Source organism: Clarias gariepinus, chromosome 2 (assembly GCF_024256425.1).
Source record: "Clarias gariepinus isolate MV-2021 ecotype Netherlands chromosome 2, CGAR_prim_01v2, whole genome shotgun sequence".
Lineage (NCBI taxonomy): Eukaryota > Metazoa > Chordata > Actinopteri > Siluriformes > Clariidae > Clarias > Clarias gariepinus.
The window spans coordinates 21,967,501-21,987,554 of NC_071101.1; the positions used below are offsets into that span (position 1 = coordinate 21,967,501).

General features: G+C 37.2%; 1 protein-coding gene across 3 annotated transcripts in view; it reads right to left on the bottom strand.

Moving 5' to 3' along the window:
• The window catches only part of slc1a2b (solute carrier family 1 member 2b), a 25,396-nt gene extending 6,585 nt beyond the window's left edge, over window positions 1-18,811 (bottom strand). Inside the window, exons 1-10 of one of the 3 annotated variants that reach the window (XM_053481798.1) lie at window positions 18,676-18,811; window positions 7,325-7,464; window positions 5,463-5,615; window positions 5,124-5,374; window positions 4,861-5,011; window positions 4,645-4,771; window positions 4,259-4,492; window positions 2,109-2,303; window positions 1,561-1,695; window positions 1,079-1,310 (exon numbers count right to left, since the gene is read on the bottom strand). In XM_053481798.1, the coding sequence (XP_053337773.1) occupies window positions 1,079-1,310; window positions 1,561-1,695; window positions 2,109-2,303; window positions 4,259-4,492; window positions 4,645-4,771; window positions 4,861-5,011; window positions 5,124-5,374; window positions 5,463-5,615; window positions 7,325-7,454 (1,608 nt within the window). In that variant the 5' untranslated portion in view covers window positions 7,455-7,464; window positions 18,676-18,811. Of the gene's footprint in view, window positions 1-1,078; window positions 1,311-1,560; window positions 1,696-2,108; window positions 2,304-4,258; window positions 4,493-4,644; window positions 4,772-4,860; window positions 5,012-5,123; window positions 5,375-5,462; window positions 5,616-7,324; window positions 7,465-9,564; window positions 9,870-18,675 lie in introns of those variants that run through there. The other 2 variants (XM_053481790.1, XM_053481806.1) reach the window with 2 other exon arrangements.
• Between the last annotated feature and the right edge of the window lie 1,243 nt (window positions 18,812-20,054).

Sequence of the window (20,054 nt, forward strand, 5' to 3'; positions counted from 1 at the left end):
ACATTGGCACCTCTGTGGCATCTGTCACTATGACCTTAGCAGTATATCCTTTAAGTGCCAGACTGACATCCAAACTTTGGAAGTCACTTTAATACTCTTTGTCATGTTCCTTATTTCTGATATTTTTTCAGTGTGTCAGGGTGTAACGTCCTGATGAAAGAAGGCATAGCAGTCAGGGAGTATCATTTCCGTGAATGAGTGTACTTGGTCTGCGAAAACATTAAAGTTCTCACATGAATCCCAGAGCCCAGAAGCATCATTCTGCAGGCTTGCCTTCTTCGCATGGTGCATCCTGGTGTTATCTTTTAGTCATCTACATGATGTAAAAGAAAAGGCTACCATCTTCTATTGGTCCATGGTATAGATCTGAATGACAACTCTAGGTGCTTTTGGAAGTGACAGGGTTCAGCAGGGCACAGCTACCAAACCCTATATGCAGCATGTGGCTATGCAGTGTGTTCTAACACCTTTCTACCATAACACACACACACATCAATGAGCCTTGGACACCCATGACTGTATGGCGAGTTCACTATCTGTTCTTTCTTTGAATACTATTGGTCGGTAATATCCACTGCATACTCCATAATAATTGCCATTTTGGAGATGCTTTAACCCAGTTTGTCTTTACAAAATCACTCTGATCCTTATGCTTGTTCATTTTTCCTGCTTCCGACACATCAACTCCAAGAACTGACTGTTTATTGTTCATATGTATCAAAGGTGCCATTGTAATGAGATACTTAATGTTATTCATGTCACCTGTCAGTGATTTTAGTGTAATGGCTGATTGATGTATTAAAATGACTACTACATAAAGAGGTGTTTGACAATGGAACAAGTCTTGATTTACATCGTATAATTCCTGTTTAACAGAAATTGTAACAGAAAATAAACTTGCTGCCCAAAGAAAATGCCTCGTAAAATATATACACCATGCATTTAAGGTGATTGTGTACATATTTACACTGGCATCAAGAATACAGATTTGCAATAATTAGTCTAAAAAGGAATGCAGTCAGCATGCAGCAGGGATGAGCTATATACAAGTCTCTATGTCCATAAGCGTGAATTGTACCTTGCACTCATCTACTATGACTGAATTTGGAGCAGCAATGACGCACTGGTTGGAGTTGTTTTCATGATGGTTCTTTAGGTCATCGTAGTAGGACTGTGTCTTGGTCATCTCTATGTCATCAGACTTCCCATGCTGAGCATCCAGGGCATCCAGCTCAGCTTTAGACAGGTGATACACAATCCCAGCACCATATGAGTCACCCACTACATTGACAGAGGTACGGAAACGATCCCTGAAATAGAAAGAAAAAGTCATCAGGCAAAAAGCGTATGCATGATGCTACTGTATATTCCATTGCACTTTCACTGAAGTTCTTGTTGAAATTATTTCTCCTTTATTCGGTCTTTTCTGTACCAATAGCTTTCTCTGTATTGTTTTTATGTTAAGACAAAATACATTGCTAGCATGGGCATAAATAATGTATGTTAAAATAATTTGTCACTGTTAACTCTGACCATAAGGCCTATTCACAATGTACTTACAGAAGCCAGTCAACAGCTACCAAAAGGCTGATATCCTGAGTTGGCAGCCCCACTGCGGTCAGAATGAGCAGCATGGTTACCAGCCCTGCACTAGGAATACTGGCTGCTCCAATGCTGGCCAGTGTAGCTGTAAGACTGATACCAGGACATGAAACATTTTCACAAGTATTACAAAATAAATCGATATGGTGTATATTTTGTATATACAGTAAGGGTAGAACACAATGCCACTATCTGAATCTCTTGTGCACTAAATGTCTGTGTATTCTTTTTGATTCTGTTTTAAACTTTAAAAACACAGGAATAAAGAGATGCTTTACATAATTATTTAGACCCATCACTTAGTACTTGCTTAAAGCACCTTTGGGAATTATGTCAGCTTCAAGTTTGCTTGTGAATAATGATGTAAATGGCTTTCTTTCTTTCTTTCTTTCTTTATTTATTTATTTCTTTCTCAAGTGTGTGTGTGTGTGTGTGTGTGTGTTTGTGTGTGTGTGTGTGTGTGTTCATTGAAGTAGATAGAAATAGCAATAATTACTATGGCTTACCTGACTGTGACAATCTGACCAGGATCCAGGTTAATGCCGTTCATCTGGGCAATAAAGATAGCAGCTACTGCCTCATACAGAGCAGTGCCATCCATATTGATTGTGGCACCAACAGGCAGTACAAAGCGGGTTACTCTTTTGTCAATGCCCAGGTTTTCCTCCAGACAGCGGAAGGTGACAGGAAGTGTTCCAGCACTAGAAAAGATACAACATCAAGAACTGAGGTATCCGTTGCAATTTCATAGTTAATTTGGTGAGAATAAGGCTAAAGACTAAAACATGGTCCTTTAAAATACTGTATGATTGGGGTGCTATTTTTATTCCACTGATATTATACGTACATATACAGTATGTTTATGTGTGAAGATTAAAAAAAAGTTTATCTTCATAACCACACTGTAAAAACTCCAACTAGGTAAATGTTGAATGACTTATTATTGTATTATTGGCCCAACTTCTTAAAGTGGTATTTGTTGAGACAATCGGTAACATTGTGTTCTTGAAAAGTTTGAAGACACAGACGGAATAAACAAAACAAAAAAATCACGTTAAGCCAGCAATTTCCCTAAGATGCAATCACATGATTTATAAACCCCCCATCATTACCATCTGCTGGACTGACGCTATAAACTACCCTAAAGACGTGAAGATGGCCATTTTGTGGACTCTTTACTCTGGGTATTTATTTATTTATTTATTTATTCATTTATTAAATAAAATGTTTCAGTTAGCTTACAAGAATTTTAGACAGTTACCATTGTACTGTTGTACTGTATACATGAGGCTGGTGTGTTTCCATCATTATACTGATGCACCCTGACATTACTGAGGTAAGCTTAGCTAACACTGGGCTTCATGTTACTGTTCTGTACTGGAGCTAGCAAGCTAAATGTTCATAACCATATCTGTCTTTTTCTGCCACTTTGCTCAGCAACAGTGTCCTGCTCCACCCCAGCACACACGGCCGTGTTAGCCCTTAGCTAAAGAAAGTTCAAGAAAAACTCAGACAGTCAAGAAATAGTGGCACTTCAGTACTCAGGAATTTTTTTTTTTATGATATTGTAATTATAAAAGAATCAGTAAGAGACTGATAAGCATCTGGTATTATCCAGGTATTTTATTGACCTTTAAACAAAAACAGAACCTGTATTCTGTATGCAAATCATTGTTTTAACTTTGACTAGTTTTGAAAAAAGTTAAGTTTTGTAAATGTTTTGTAAAGTAATGTTTGTGTGTTTTAATTGTTTGGATATTGTTTAGCCAACTTATTTGAATGGAAAAATCACTTGAACCTTGTACATCAGTGGGCTACATTAGCAGACACCTTACTTTTTTAAGTAGATGAAAAGTTGGGTTAAGTCAACCCTAGAGAAATGTAATTCATTGAGCACACAACCAATACTACTTAAGCTGACTTAAATAGAGTATTTGAGTTACATGTTGAGTCAACGTAAGATTTTGAATTCAGTAAACATTGTGTCAACTAAACAGCAATGTGAAATATTTAAAATTCTTTAAATATGTAAAAGTTGAGTAAAAAAGCTGTGCATTTTTTTTATCATTTCAGCTAAAGAACTTAAACAATTAATTGTAAAACACCTACCACCTTTTCTTATTAAAATACTTGACAATCCATTTAAAGAAACACCTCATGTTTGAAACATAAATTTTCCCTAACTTTCACATTATAGGTTATATAAATGTAAAAGTTACATTTTAGTTGTGTCCCTGAACATTTAAATCACACTAGGGTTCATCCTCTTAGGAATATTCTGTAAGTCACATGTTAAATGAAAAGCTCGATCATATACATGTCCTGATGATTACAATATGGATAGTAATACTGAATAGCAAACATTAAACAGTTTTCTGTTTACAGAAAGAAACTTGTTTTCTTTATTTTTTTGTTAGCATGGATTCTAATTAATTAATTATTTTTTTTATTTCTTAATTTGCAATGGGTAAATGACACTGTAACTAGCGACCCCTACAAACCCTGGAACTAAATCTATTATCCTCACTAAATTGACCTGTTTTTTTTTTTTTTTTTTTATCATTACCAATACTGTTGAATATGATATTGTATAAGATAAAAAAATGACATATTTCACAAACAATATGTTTTTTAGAGTAAAAAGAGGAAGTTATACCTTGAAGCTGTTCCCAAGGCAGTAATCCAGGCTTGAAAGATGCCCATGAAGAAACTGAAGGGATTTTTTCTCACAATGGCAAAATAAATGCATGGCAGGAATATAGCACCATGAATGATCAGGCCGATTATGACTGTAACCATGTACATCCCCAGCTGTCTGGCCACTACTTCCAAATCCTTGATGGAGATAATCTTACCACAAATCAAGCAGGCAATACCAAAGGGAGAATACCTGTATGTAAAAATGCGTTATGTAAGGATCAACAGTTCTTTGAAAACATATATCACTAAGAAATAAAGAAATCCCAAGAACCAGTGACATGCAAAAGAACTGTCATGGAGAAAACTATTTAAAATAAACTCAACTGCAAAATGATCACTTACCACATGATCATAATGACCAGCCTCATCACAATCTCATTCAGGATATTAAAGAAGTCAATCATAAGCCTTGCCTTCTCGCCCATTTTCCCCATGCAGATACCAAAGGCAATAAAGAATCCAATCACACCTGAAAAAGATTGCAATGAAGTTGTGATTCAGATTTGAAATAAACTGTAAATAAACTAATTTCAAATGTCATTCTGGTTTGTTCCCTACCCAGAACATTCATTCCACTCTTATACTCCAAGGACTTCTTTTCCTTAAATATGGGAGGAGGCTTAGTGGCAAACGTCTCAAAGACCTCACTGGTAATGTTGGTGTTATCATATTCTGGCTCAATCTCAATCCTCTTTACAACAGTCTGGACCTGTAAATGCAACCAATGGCTTAATAAGTGTGACAGAAACATGTATATTATTTTAAATAATATAAAACATTACCATTATAAAAAAAACGATTTTCAGTATTTTATCACCAACCTGCTGGAAGCAAGCTTGCACCAAGTTCTCAGGAAAGAGGTTCCTAATTAGGTCAAAAAATGCATCAAGACTAGAGACCTCATCATTCTTGAGTCCCTCCCCAAGGTTTTCCTTCAGTTTGGGGTTTCCAGGATGGATAATCAACACTAGTATTACTCCCAGCACGGCAGCAATTATAGTGGTAGACATGTAATAAATCATTGCTCTGGTACCCACCCGACCACTAGACTTTGCGTCTAGACCTGCGAGACCTGGATTGAGGATAAGTAACATGTTAATGCATGTACCGCCATTTATGAGCTTCTTCTTGGTGGGCAATGAATTTAGAGATGTAGTTACCTGTGATTAAACTGGAGATGATGAGAGGAAGGATGAGCATTTTTAGCATCCTCATTAGAATGTCTCCAGGAAATGCAATTACCATGACAATATTGTCATCGATAGGAGAGGCCACACGCAGAAGCATACCAGATACAGCTCCCAATATCACACCTGGGGAGATATTAGATGGAAAATAGGACTGAGAGGAGGAAATGAATAGATTCATTTCTCCCAGACTCATTCATTATTCATTCGTACTGGCATGTAATTTGCATAGATTTTTCCAAAAATTGAAAATCTGATTGCCAAAACCCAGAAAGAGAAACATTGGGGATACTGGTGAGGTGTGTTTTTTTATATATATAAAATAAAATATTTTAAAAATATTTTAAAGTAAGGGCAATAAATGAACAAAAATGCAGTGTAATATTACTGTCATAAACAGTCATAAATATTCCCCATAAAAAGCAAGCAGGGTCTCTAACCACATTTTTGTCCATGGACAGGCATCAGGCTTCTAAACTCCAAGTTAAAATTGATTGTGAAAACGTTGGTCTCCTTTAATAGTTTCCCCAGAGATTATAGAAGCCGGTCTGTATTGATGGCCTCGCTGTGGGCTAGTGAACATTTAGTTCTAAGCGTTCAAAGCCAGACAATACACGTGTCTCTTTTGTTCCTGTGCCAAAGCTTAAGATCCACAGGAACCTTCCAATAATGCTTTCTGTTATTAAAGCACACAGGATTCCTTTACCACAAACCCCTTTTGTAATCAATCTCACTGTCTTCTTAAGCTCCAGGAACAATCTGTATAGGTGTCTGATGGTTTTGTCCACAACACACTTAAATAAATATACTTCTCATGCTCCCATTTGACAATAAAAGCACAAAGCTAGTTGCTATATCTTTTTTAATTATGGCCGAATTTCAGCTGTGTGTGTTTACTGTATGTGCATGTCTTCACATGTGATCTGTACAATGAATGACAGTATATTGTTTATATACAAGGAACTACACTGTGCTTGCTTACCCTGGATAACTTTGCAAAACAGAATTACGGCTGCTAGATTTCTTTAAATACAAATTAAGTCCACGTCCTCATTACAGAAACCCTCACCCCTTAAAGTTTACATGATTTGATTTATTACAGCCTTGAAATGAAATTTTATTATTTGGGGATTATTATTTGTCATGCGGTTGCAAAACAACCCAAAATATTGGTGTGGAAGAAACACAGTTAGCATACTTATTTTGAATTGAAACAAATAACCGAATTACATAGTGTGCAAATGCTTCACATAATCAGTTACACAGTGTCCACCTGTGTGCAACTCAAGCGTGTATGACAACATAATCATGATCATCATGTAAATACACCTGATCCTGAAAGGACAGACAGATAAGCAAACAAGAGGCCAAGGATAATTCTTGAGAGGTTGGTAAGGTTGACAGCTCAAATGAGAGAAGCTTTTTATTATAAAGCCATGGTCACTATTTTTTTTTTAATTTAGAAAGTGCACTGTTTGTCCTTACACCATTTGCTTAAATCTTTACATATGACAGAAACCCAGTAATGCTCATTACCTTAGCATGATGGTAAAAGCATCATATTATGTGTTAATATTGGCTATTTGGCTCCTTCTCTGACTAAATCCCTCCTTCCCTAGTCACTGACCTTTGGTGATTTTACCAAATTACCTATTTTTAATAATTAATTGTAAAAATGAGAAAAAAATTTAGAACCCTAATTGCTGTTTTTCCATAATTGCTTTTAAGCTATTATATTTAAAGTCCTATTCTTACCAATTTTATATTAAACTACAAGTCTGTGGAAAAAGGAAAGAATTATTAAGGTTAGACATACAGTATTAACTGTTACTCACCCATTACAGTAAGTGTGAGGAGCAGATTCCTGCGCATCTTCTGGCAGATGAGGGCACATTTGGACCGAGGTGTGGCCTCGATGGGCTCCAGGTGGCTCTCGTGCATTCGTACCTCCACTTGCTTAGGCATGCTGTTGGCACTGTAGGGTCAGACAAACAATCAAGTTGATGTACTGATCTGAATTGCAATGAAAAAACGCAGGGTAGTTTTATTGCAAAGAATGAACTGAACTGGCATGTACTAAGTAAACAATTACTTAGTGGGAGGAACAGATGGATGATGGTGGTAGAGTGACTGTAGGCTGATGATTAAAAGCAAAAAAAAAAAAGCAGATTTTGTCTGTAGCACACTCTGTAGAGACTTTGAGCTGTTAAGAAGTAACAGATGTTGAGTTGTTGGGAGTGCCATTGGTCTAATATCACACTCAAGTTAAATCATGTGAAACCAGGCATTTGTTGTATGCTTGTAAGTGACATTCTTCAGTCAGTAATGAGACTAGCAAAATGATATGCATATACACTATTTTAAGTAAACTATTGCAGATATCATGTGGGTTCATTCTCCTGTATGTGTGTGCATTGTACTAGAGAACATTTTGCACCTGACCAACATCAAAGAGTAATGAACACTGGCTGTGGTCTGACAGCAACTAAAAATAGATAGGCTTGGATATACTGTGAAATAATTTTGCCTGGTTTACTTTATGTGAAATTCTCATTTTACTATGATATATCTTAGACTGTGTGTGTGTGTGTGTGTGTGTGTGTGTGTGTGTGTGTGTGTGGACAGGTGTGAAAACAGAACATACTGGCATTATCTCTCACGCATGAGTAGTTTTCTCCTACAGTCACCATATGGGTGTCAAACTAGCTATTTGTGGAAATACATGTACACTCAGGAGGCTTGGAAGCTCAGTGCAGAATTTCTCAGTGATGTGGGCATGATTTCAAACCATCATTATGTTATGTAAAGAAGTAGAAGTTATGATGAATTTTTTTTTTTTTTTACAGAAGAAACACTTTGGGAATACAAAAACTCAATATTGACTCTGCTCTTCCCTGTCCATCAGAGCAATGCTAGCCAGTTGCAGGAATCTGTTAACTCATGAAAAATCAAATAGGGAAATGAATGTTCACTTTCATGTGCATCTCAGCAAATGACACATCCTGACAAGCCCAAATCATAAACAAAACTATTATGTGAGGGATAGGATATAACGGATGCTAATATCTGTTGCTGAAACAGGTGATAAAATTACATTGGATGCAGGATCTCATTCTATTAGACCTTGTAAATAAGTAAATGTTTTGCTAAAATTCAATTGTATTTCTCAACAGCAAAGATTGACAAATTGACACAAAAGAAAAAACAAAGCACAGCCCTGGCACAACAGATTCTAGGTAAAAAGGTTAACATGCTTTCCCTCAAGGTCCCAATCAAATTCATCCTTCTGCACCACCTGTTTTTCCTCAAGCCTTAAATGTCAGTTGTCTCCGGGCAGACCTCTGTTTTCCTCTTCCTCTTTATTTTAGTTCTCAGCCTTTTTTTTCTAATTTGTTGCTCTGGTCTTAGCCACTATGCTTAATAAATTTTAATAAATGAAAAAAAAATGGTGATAAAGGATTTCTAGTTTTTCTATTTCATTATCATCATCACAGTGAAGGCTACTTATGTTCAATCAACAATGACTGTTTGATGAAGTAAATGTATGACCCACTCTTTATTCTAGTCACATGCTGTATGGTAACCTTCCAGCCAATAAAACAAGGTCAGACAAGCAACAGCTGGCATCGCCTTCAGTAAAGTTAGGTTAATGTGCAGTAAGGAAAGTCAGGCCATGTCCCACTATAGCCAAGAGACAATGCAGACAACACACTGATTCATGATCATAAATATTCTGTGACTTTTTCTCCCTTCCTTATTACAGTCACCACAACACATGAAACAAACAAACAAACAAACAAAAAAACCAATGTGATCACTAGACAAGTGCTTCAAGCCCTGAGCGTGTCTGAGATTGAGCAATGATAGAATAGTGTAGAAAATGTAAAGTTATGGCATAGAGAAATCAAGGAACTAATATGAAACTGATTGAGCATACAAACTGATTAAAATTATGGGTTGCCATGCATATTGTTACTGATGCCAAGCTCTCAGAAACAAATATAATAAGCAAACATGTTTTTATGCAAGCTTTATAAATAAATAAAATAAAATAAATAATTAAAACAAATCTCACGTCATTGCTGTTTTTTCTGACAGATAATGTCCTTCAAACTCTTCACTCTCAGCTGAAAGTTGATGTTCCAAATTTAAACGTCCCTTAACAAACAAACAGTAATAAATCTATGACCTCCAAAGTCCCAGGTTCCAAATTCCCCACTGATGATAACTTCCAGATTAACTTCAAGTTTTGTCCCTGTGATCCCTTTAAAGGCCTTTCCACTTGAAATCCAAACCCAGGCCACCTCCAGATTTCAGACCCTATTTACAAGGACCAAGCAAAGCCTTAAGTTTTAAACCCTTCACCAGTGCAAGTCCATTCCAGTGAGGCAGAGAGAGTCAAAGTTTCTCCAACGGATGTAGCTACAGTGGGAAGGAGGAGTTTCTAACCCAGATTAAATGTGAGCACTGAAAATCCTTTTGGGACCCCTTAGCCCTCTCACTCTCAACATGCTTTAATCTCCCAGAAAGGATTTTCACCCACTCTCAGGCTCAGTCTCTATGCAAAAACCAATACCACAAGAACAGACAAAGCAACCCATCAAAGGTGACCTGTCATAACATTTTCAGAATCAGTAGTCTTTCTTATAGTCATAAAAGTACATAGTATGTTAATGAAAATTCACAGTATGTTATTATGTTTTATTTTCATAGTTGGGATTATAATTAATATTTGCTAATAATTTCTATAATATTTGATAGGTTGAATAATAGAACATTGTACTATATATATATATATATATATTTATTTATTTATTATTATTTTTTTTATTCATTTACCTCAATGAATAAATCAACATTTAGATAACGATGGATAAAACCACCAATAAAACCTATACTGTTGTTCCTACAACTAGATAGATAAATAGATAGATAGATAATATAACATCATAAAATAATAAAAAAAACATTATTATATAACATGGAAATATAAAACTATGAAATATTACATTTAAAAGGTTTAAAGACAATATTTTACTGTAGAAAATACAGAATTTTAATGTCATTATAAAACAAAGCATTTGGTAATTTAGATTCTTTAAATTTTAAAGGAATGCAAAAAGAGGATTATATCAAACAGCTTGTTTTACTCTGCATATTGCAATGTCTATTTAAATAACTCTTGAATCTTGACTTCCAATGAAATACTTGGAGTAGCCTTGCTGCTCATCTGATTTAGAGTGTATAACAATGACTAATCTCCCAATCCTGGTACTAATCCCTAGTCCTATATCAATGCCATTTAATTTTATGAACAGGAACCATAAAAATGCATTATGTAAGGATGGTAAATGAATCTGAAATAAATCCTGAACGCCATTTCATACCTTTGACTACTAAAAGAAGACTGTGAAAACAATGTATTTCTTGTTAGAAAAAGCCATAAGTCCATTAAAAGCTTTGTCAAAGCATGAAAAAGGAAAGCTGGGATTGTATTAAAGTGGAATGAAAGACCACGACCAAGGTAACAGGCACTGGAATGCCATCATTTCTATTGGGCCTAGGTCACACTGCTTTTTGTGTATAGAGAACCTTGATGTATAGGGAATGTATAGGAAATGTGCACATTTGTGTGCATGTGTGGCTGTGTGGGACACACTAGCCAGCCAAAAGAGGCCAGTGAGAGGCATATTAATCTCTCTCTCTCCATCGTTTTCGCTCTCTTGGCTAGCACCATGTGAAGTTCCCCTGCTACCCCTTTCCTCATCTGAGAGCTCTTTGTCCAACACTCAAACAGTGTCAGTGGCCCCTACTATCCCATAACCCCCCACTCCGTTGCACCCAGCCACGCAGTCCAAGCTCGGCCTACAAATTTGCATAGAGGAGGGAGTGATGGTGGGCACATGCAGAATGCCAGCTTCATTTAGGCCACTGATGTCATGCCTGTGCCCACCGTGGGAGAGCTGTGGAGGGGCTTAGAGGGTGATGGAAGGCCCTTTCTCCCCTTTCTCCATCCCTTCTTTTCCGGGATGAATGAATCTTTCAGAAACGCCAGCCCATTGTGCAAAATAATCGACAGCGATTATCCCGATTTTATGCTGCCTTCCCGAAGATCTCTCTCTCTCTCTCTCTCTCTCTCTCTCTCTCTCTCTCTGACTTACTCTCTTTCTGTGCATCTCTCGCCCTTTTATAGAGAATACAAGGCAATGATGGCTCTGACAGGTTGTCTTAGCAACCACAGAAAAAAAAAATAGGGAAAAAGTGAGAAACCCCTCCTCCACCTAAACTCAAATCACTCTAAAGAAGCAACTAAATAATTAATATACAATATACATATATATATGAAGAAACTGACTATACTAATTTCAAATTCATAAGTTTTAATAATATAACTATACTTTTAGTTTCTGTAGACCAGAAAAGGGTTCGCTTTTCTGTTTTCTAACAAATATGTCTATCTCAACACCTTAGCAACACTGGTTTTATGGTCACTGACAAGAATATTGACAATGAAATAGGAATTTCAATTAATCAAATTTTAAGATTCTAATTAATTTATGTTTTTTGAGAGTTTAATCTGACACTTCATTTGCAAAAAAAAAAAGTTCTAATATAAAAAAAAAAACCTGTAAGAATATCAGCAATCAGCTGGTTAAGAGAATTATCCTATTATTATGCAGTGCCCTGTCTTAACACCCATACAAACACAACATCCCTCTTGTTACACTCGACATGCTTTGCATGTTCTCATTAGCACGCCATATGAAGGGCCTATATTGACTAGGTTATTTCCCCCTTCCCCCACCCCTGCTCTATATAGGAGCTCATCCTCTTGCCATGTTAATCTTCAGCAGTTTGAAGATATTCTGCCCCTTTCAGGATCAAACTCACACATCCAAGATGTTTACCCTTAGGTATTAAACAATGGAAAATAAAAGTGTACAGAGAGTTTCAGAAAATAAGCATGACCATCTGACTACAGTATTATTGGAGCATAATACACACAGACACACACACATGCAGACACACACACAAAATAAATACATTGAGAAAATTTAGGCAAAGGTCACATTATTGCTGTAGGAGCAAATTATGTGCAAATCATATGTAATATGTGGTTGATTGTGCTCAACTGTAAAAGTTGTAAAATATTTTAGGATACCTAATGACACCACACACACACACACACACACACACACACACACACGCAAGGCATTATTGGTACCTTTGTTGTCATAACAACCACATCCTTTCTTTAAATGGCTGTTATGGCTGTGGATGTAGTCATTATATATATAGGCACAGGTTTGTCTGTCTGATGAATAAAGGAGTAGAAAATGCTAAAAATAAGATTATTGCAGAGTTATTTTAACCACTGTGTATCTACCTGTTTTGTGTACATAGGTTTTCCAAACACACTTTACTAGCTACTATGCGCAATGCTATTAGCATGAGCAAAGTGTTTGCTTCATTTGGAGCGACCTTGTTGTTTCCATAATGAGTATGTGATTAGGGAATTATGGGAAATTGCCATGCCACTGCATGTAGAGGACTTTTACAAGTGAGCAGTGAGCTCAATCACAATTTTGTGCTAAAAGGGTCATTATGTCAAGACCAAAAGCTAGAGCACACTAAAGGATAATTATTCATCTGGTAAATGGCAAATTAATACATTTGGGCAATGGAAATAAACGGCTCTAAAGGGTTCTGCTCTTTTTTGTTTTCCTACTCTAATGTTCTGTGTTATTTTGCTCACACAACATAATACTACTTTTTAAAAAACTTTGTGCAAATCTACAGTACAAGGGTTAGTATAAGATGAAATTGAGATGGATATTGAAAAGGGTTGGCTTTGTCAAGGTTGGGGCAAAATATTAGGTTTTCAAATGGCCCAGATCTCTAATGGCATCCCTGTGCATAATCCTTTATATTTAGGATAAGCATAAGGACTGGTGGTAGTGATGCACTGCATTTGATTACCTTAAGTCAGCTCGAATCCCCAAGCATCTCGTTATATGAACCTGGACCAACTTCCCTTCCCCCATTTTACTGCTGATCCATGCAGGGAAAAGAACAGAGGCTTAGATAGCAAGAGAAAGGGACAATGAAATTGGGAGTGGTGAGAGTTTTGTGCAGAATGCTTGTTACAGCAGGACCTATAATACAGCACAAGAGCAATAATACTCTGTATTTATGGTTGTATGTGTGTATGTGTATGTATGCATAATGGATTATATAGGTTAAATAAATAGGAATATTAAAGAATTACTTAAGAAAAATATTAACAAGATCAATAAATCAAGAAAAAGCCAAATAAGTGGCAGTTAACCTACTGCTTATGCTCTTAATGTGTTTACAAAAGACTTCAGATTCCATGAAACAAAGGCAGAGCACCCAGGGGGAAGAAATTCCACCAACTATGTCATCCTGCATATAAGCCATATGAAATGTGAAGAATTTTCTATGACTTAAATCCAGTACTGAATAGAGGCTTTGGAAGCTAATTCAGCACTAGTTAAAAAATTTCACATATCACATTTGGATAATAATTCATTTCCAATACTAGCACATATTTTTGATCAGAATGTCATATAACAGATTCAAACAAGATGAAGATGGGCAACAAACTTTTTTTATGAAAAAGCTTAAAAATTTTCAAAATACTCTACATGTCAGTGTAATTCATATTTTATATGTAGGTGGACCATAGGAAAGATGAAAACATCTTATAGTGATCTTTAGTTTTATAATTAATAATTAATATAGCCGATATATACTATGTTACAAATTGTAATACAGACTTTTATTATTGAATTTAAAAACATTTATTATGCATTTTTATATTATTTATATCTTTTAAACATTTATTTATTTTTTTATTTATCTGTCGATCTATTCACTTGTTTGTTTATTTATTATTTATGCATCCTTTATGGTTGAAACCTGAAACATAGCTAAGAGATTTCTGAACTGAAATGCAACTCTCCAACAAATTAAATGTATCACTGACATAATCCTATCACTGAATTTCCATACGATGAACATAGTTCACTTTAACAGAGAATGCGGTGTAGATATGGATCCTAAGAGGTCATAGGTAGGTGGACAGACAGATGGATAGATAAATAAATGAATGTGATTCCTAATTAACCACTGCATGGTACAGTGAGCCAAGTCTACCACAAAACATCCACTGTGTTGGGCCAGCCATTGAAGCAAACCGCTCTTGAAATGCGCCAAGTGCAGAGGAATAATAGAGCAGTTTATAGGGCTCCATGCCCATTCACAGGCTCCCTGCGATGGGAAACTCTTAGCGCTAAGGTTCAGGAGGGGTTTTTTAATTGTTTCCTCATCTCTCACTCTCTTCCCTGGTTTCAAAAGTGGGACTGACAAAGAAGCAGTGAAGAGGATTGTTTAGTGTTCTGCTGGTCCAGGCCGGAGGTAAACACAGACAGCCCTGTGTGCCTCCACGGGGTTGCTGGGAAGAGGTGGGCAAAGCATGGCAGAGAAGGAGGAATGGGGGCCCTCCGGAAGAAGAAGGTTGTTGGTATAGGGTGCTGTAGTGTCTCCCGGGGAAAACTAACACTATGAATGGCATAAGGGTTCACATGCGTGCAGTTAAGATTGAGTAAAAGTGATGAAGCTCCGCGAGATTAAGTGAGTAAGTGGCAGCTCGGCCCTCCGCTCCCACAGCTCCAGCTATTTACATACTCAAGAGTGGAATTAATGCCCCACAGTCCCTGAAGCTGGCACAAAGATGCACACAAAGCTACCTTTAAGGCCCATTAGAGACTTAGCTGCAAATGAAATGAGGAAAGAGGGGAGAGAAGAGGAAAACTGAAGAGAGAAGAAGAGATGCCCTGAGGTTCATCTGTAGTTCTTAAAAGGGGTCTGAGGTGAGAAGAGATTGTTCCTTAAACTTTGAGCCTTCAAAAGAACCACTCAACCCCATTTTTTTCTCCTTTATCTATTAATCTGAACAGAAAGGCCGCATTACATCGTTCTTGTTTAAAAGAGTGTCAGAGACTTTACAGAAGGTTTTACTTTATTGAGAGGATAGGTCTGACATCAATTATTTAATCACTTTAATGTGGTTTAGTAAATTAACAAAATAAAGTCATAAAAGGCTACGGTTTGGTATTCTTGGTATCTCATTAATTATTATATCTACGTATATTTTTAAAAGCATAGTTCATTCATTGTTTAAGCATTCAACTGCTTTATTCTTGTCAGGGTCACTATAAATTCAAAGCATATCCTGGGAACACAGGATATGAGGCAGGAATGTAACTTAAATGTTGGTGGTGGATCCTTTGGGTGCTGTACATTGCGGGGTTGGGACTCCATGGATCAGACTTGTTTATTTGATCCAATCGGGTTCGGCATGAACTTTTTTCAGCAATTTGTGCTGCATTGGCTTTTCTGTGGAATCAGACAAGATAGGCTGGCATTTGAACACTGCAGGTATGGCTTGCCATCATCCTGTCACTAGTTTGATGGTGTAAAGTTGGTGATCAATGGGTCAGTGTTGTCCTGATTCAACATTAGATAGTATGATTTACATCATCCATATTCAACATTTGATCTATGTATGCATCCAGGATTCCCTGTTTTAACTTTTCCAAAGTCAATATTTTTCCAGGCTGATCACTGTATTCAATCATATTTTGACCATCTTTCTAAAACAGTTTTTATGCAACAGTGGCGATAGAAACAGGGCCAAGCCTCTCTCACCGTCCCAGTGGATTTATTATTTCCAGCACACTAAATTGCTAAAAATGTGTTATTAATTTGGTAAACTTATGATTATCTGGGTATCAGGCAAAGTAAAATGTGTAAAGGATATCTATTAGAACAGTGGTGCTTGTCTATGGTGAGTTCATCTGTTCTGGCATGCTACAGTAAGTCACTTGGGGAAAGGCTTGGTTTGTTAGCACTGCTCTTGGAAATGTTCACATATTTTTGCACTCCAGACAGTGAAAAGAGCAAGTGACTAATCCCTGTGCTTCTTCAAATTCATTTATATTTCACACAGGCACTGAATGATCAGGAGCAGAGGAATGGAGAGAAAGAAACCGATGAGGAACAAAACAGATGGACTAGGACAGGGAGGAGTGATGAGGAGAAAAGAGAAAAGGATGGCTTGGAGTTTGGCAGTTCCTCCGTGTTCCCAGAAGGATTATTCAAGCCCTACAGTAAATGCCGCCCAGTAACACCCTGCCCACATCTCTGAATAGACTGAATGGATATACACACATACATACACTCAGGCACACACAAAATTTAGTGTCTTCTCACTTCAAGACTATTCAATTTCCATGTATATTAATCCAATTACAAATTTACTAATGCTATTTCTATGTAATGAAAAGAATTCCCTTAATATTATTTTACTTTTTATGAGGAATGTTATGCCAGGTTAGGTTTAGCTTTCCTGAGCATCTATTGCTTGTCCACACCTCCCCCTGAGCTTCACTGTCTTTCATCTTTTCCCTAACTATTTCTCTATTTTTGCACTTGTAAGACTAATGGATAGAGTCCAACGTCCTCCATCTCAAATATCGTACTCTCTACCAGTGGGTGCTTTTGTTACTCTATATGTGACAAATGACATAATGTATTTGCATATGACTTGATAATGCATGTGCATACCCTTATCATATAAACACACCACACATATGTAAACCGATAGAAAAATTACTAGTATACTGGTATACAATGTACAATAATAGTTTTAAAAACACAACATTTTAAAATTTAATGGAACTAAATTCCATCCTTTCTGTGCTGTAAAAAAGTAACAAGAATTGCCTTTGGGAGAAAAGCAAAACAGATTACCTATATGGGTCTCCTCCCCCTTGGAGGTTACCACAACAATCAGACAGACCGCAGCATTCCATTACAACAAGCCTGAGGGTCGACATTGCCCTGTGTTTAGATCTCACACTGGAATTTCAAACTAAGTAACTTCCTCCAAATCCCAAACAATGACAGACAAACATAGTTTGAGTTATAGTAATATTTATTTTTTTATTTATTTGTTGTCAGTCACTGAATAAAATTTTTCCTCCACATACCTTCTATGTATCTATGTATCTATGTATCTATCTATCTATCTATCACTCCCTTTTTGACAGGTGAAATGCATGCAACTGACTTTTCAAGTGTATTTTCCCCCACATGATTATTTATTTCCATATCTATCTATCTATCTATCTATCTATCTATCTATCTATCTATCTATCTATTTATCTATCTATCTATCTAATTTTGTGTTTTAAAAGATGAGATTTCTTTGCTAAAAAAAAGAATATGCAGTGTGTTCTGGACATAAATTACACACACGTACGCCAGTAATTTATTTCAGAGTGCCATTGTTACCCGAATGTTAACAATATCTATCTATCTATCTATCTATCTATCTATCTATCTATCTATCTACAGTATCTCAGACTTAGATGGATGCAAGCGTCACCTGTCCCATCTCCACCCAGGTCAACTGGTCAACAAAGGAACTACTGGTTCACATACTGTAGATGCAGTGGACCAATAGGGCACGCGCCAACTGTGTGACTTTATTCATTCTTATTTTTAAAAACTATTTCCTGAACAACATGTTTGATCTCCCAAGAGCAGAATGATCACCCCAGGTGCAGATGGACATTAATGAACACTATAGGAGCTGAGTGAACACTGATGGTTTCTGTTGAAGCTGTTGAACGCGCGCGGATCTGGAGCGTGCATTGGAGCGCGCGCTCACGCAGTGCACTGATCACATGCCTTCAGTGATATTTAATCTTCTGGTTTATACAGTCTCCGCTGGGTTTGCAAACGGGTCTGGCATAATTGAACTAGTCCTCCGTTAAACTGTTCGCAGTATTTCAGTATGGGGACAAACCCTGGCGCTATGCAACATAAGGTTCCAAATCATAGACTATAACATACTGCTATAATACTTTGTAACATATATATTTTTTTTATTTGTAATCAACATACAGACTACAGTTCCGCTGAATTATACAGACATCTCCAGGTTACCCGGACGCTTAGATACTATTTATAACCTATTGATGTACTCTGACTGTGAATCATAAAGATCGTAGCTTCATATCTGATCTAAAAGTTCCAATAGCAGATTTAAATGTTCCGCTCTGTCGCATGTGTCTCTGACAGCTGAAACACCTACCTTTGTTGTCAACCCGGGAGAAATCGGAAGCTTGTTTCTCTCTCTGCGGTCTCGCATCCACTTCTATAGGTGAAGAATCGCTGATATGCAGAGAGGGAGATGGGAAGAGAGAGAGAGCGAGAGAGAGAGAGAGAGAGAGAGACACACACAGAGAGAGAGAGACAGAGAGAGACAGAGACACAGAGAGAGAGAGAGAGAGGACGGTGATCTCTACGGGGTAATCCGTGGAGCTCCGAGCTCAACAATCCCACTGAGTGAAAGCTGCTTCACTGTCGACTGTATGTCGTTCACACTCCTCCTCCTTCTTCTCCTCATCCTCCTCATCCTCCTCCTCCCCATCTTCACTTTTTCTGCTCCCTTTCTTTATGTCTATAACTGATTTTCACCAATCTAGATCAAGTGGACAGGCAATAACCTGAAGATCACACTCCACTTCAAATGTATTAATGCATTTGAATATAACTGTTTGCTGTAGGTATTTTTTCTTCTCTGAAAAACAGAATATAGAAATGGGGATATTAATTAAAACTCTAACATGATCATGCAAGTTTTTTTTCACAAAAAGCCACAAAGGTAATGGTTTAAACCAAGGTAATGGTAACAGTCTGGACTTTTTCTTGTCAATAGTGTGGTTGCCATCATGGAGATTGTTCTGCACCTTTAGTATGTATCTTTTAACTGATGCACCCTGACTGTAGGCGGCACGGTGGCTTAGTGGTTAGCACTGTTGCCTTGCACCTCTAAAACACAAATTTGATTCGCAGCCAGGTTTGATTCCTGTCGCTCTGTGCATGAAGTTTGCATGTTCTCCCTGTGCTTGGTGAGTTTCCTCCGGGTACTCCGGTTTCCTCTCATACGCCAAAGACATCAGATTAGGATAATTGGCATTTCAAACTGTGTGTGAATAAGTCTGTGAATGTGTGTATGTGTGTGTGCCTTGTGATGGATTGGCACCCATTGCAGGCCCTAAGCCTCCTGGGATAGGCTCCAGGCCACCCGTGACCCTGTATACAGAATAAAGTGGTATAGACCATAAGACCCTAAAGGTGCAAATCATCATCATCCCAGCCCAAAGAAAAAGATCTTTTTTCCTTCTGAGAGTGCATGCTCATCGGATGGGTGTGGGTTTGTGCACACATTATTTTTCTTTCTCTCACTCTCTTTAATAGAATTTCTTTAAAAAACAAACCAAATCATGTCCAAACTATACACTCACTTACTCACCATCTATACTGCTTTATTCTGTATACAGGGTTGCGAGGGGGCCTGGACTCTATCCCAGGAGTCTTAAGGCACAAGATGGGTTACACATTGGATAGGGTGCCAATCCATTGCAGGACACACACATACACTTACTTACACACTACGGGCAATTTGGG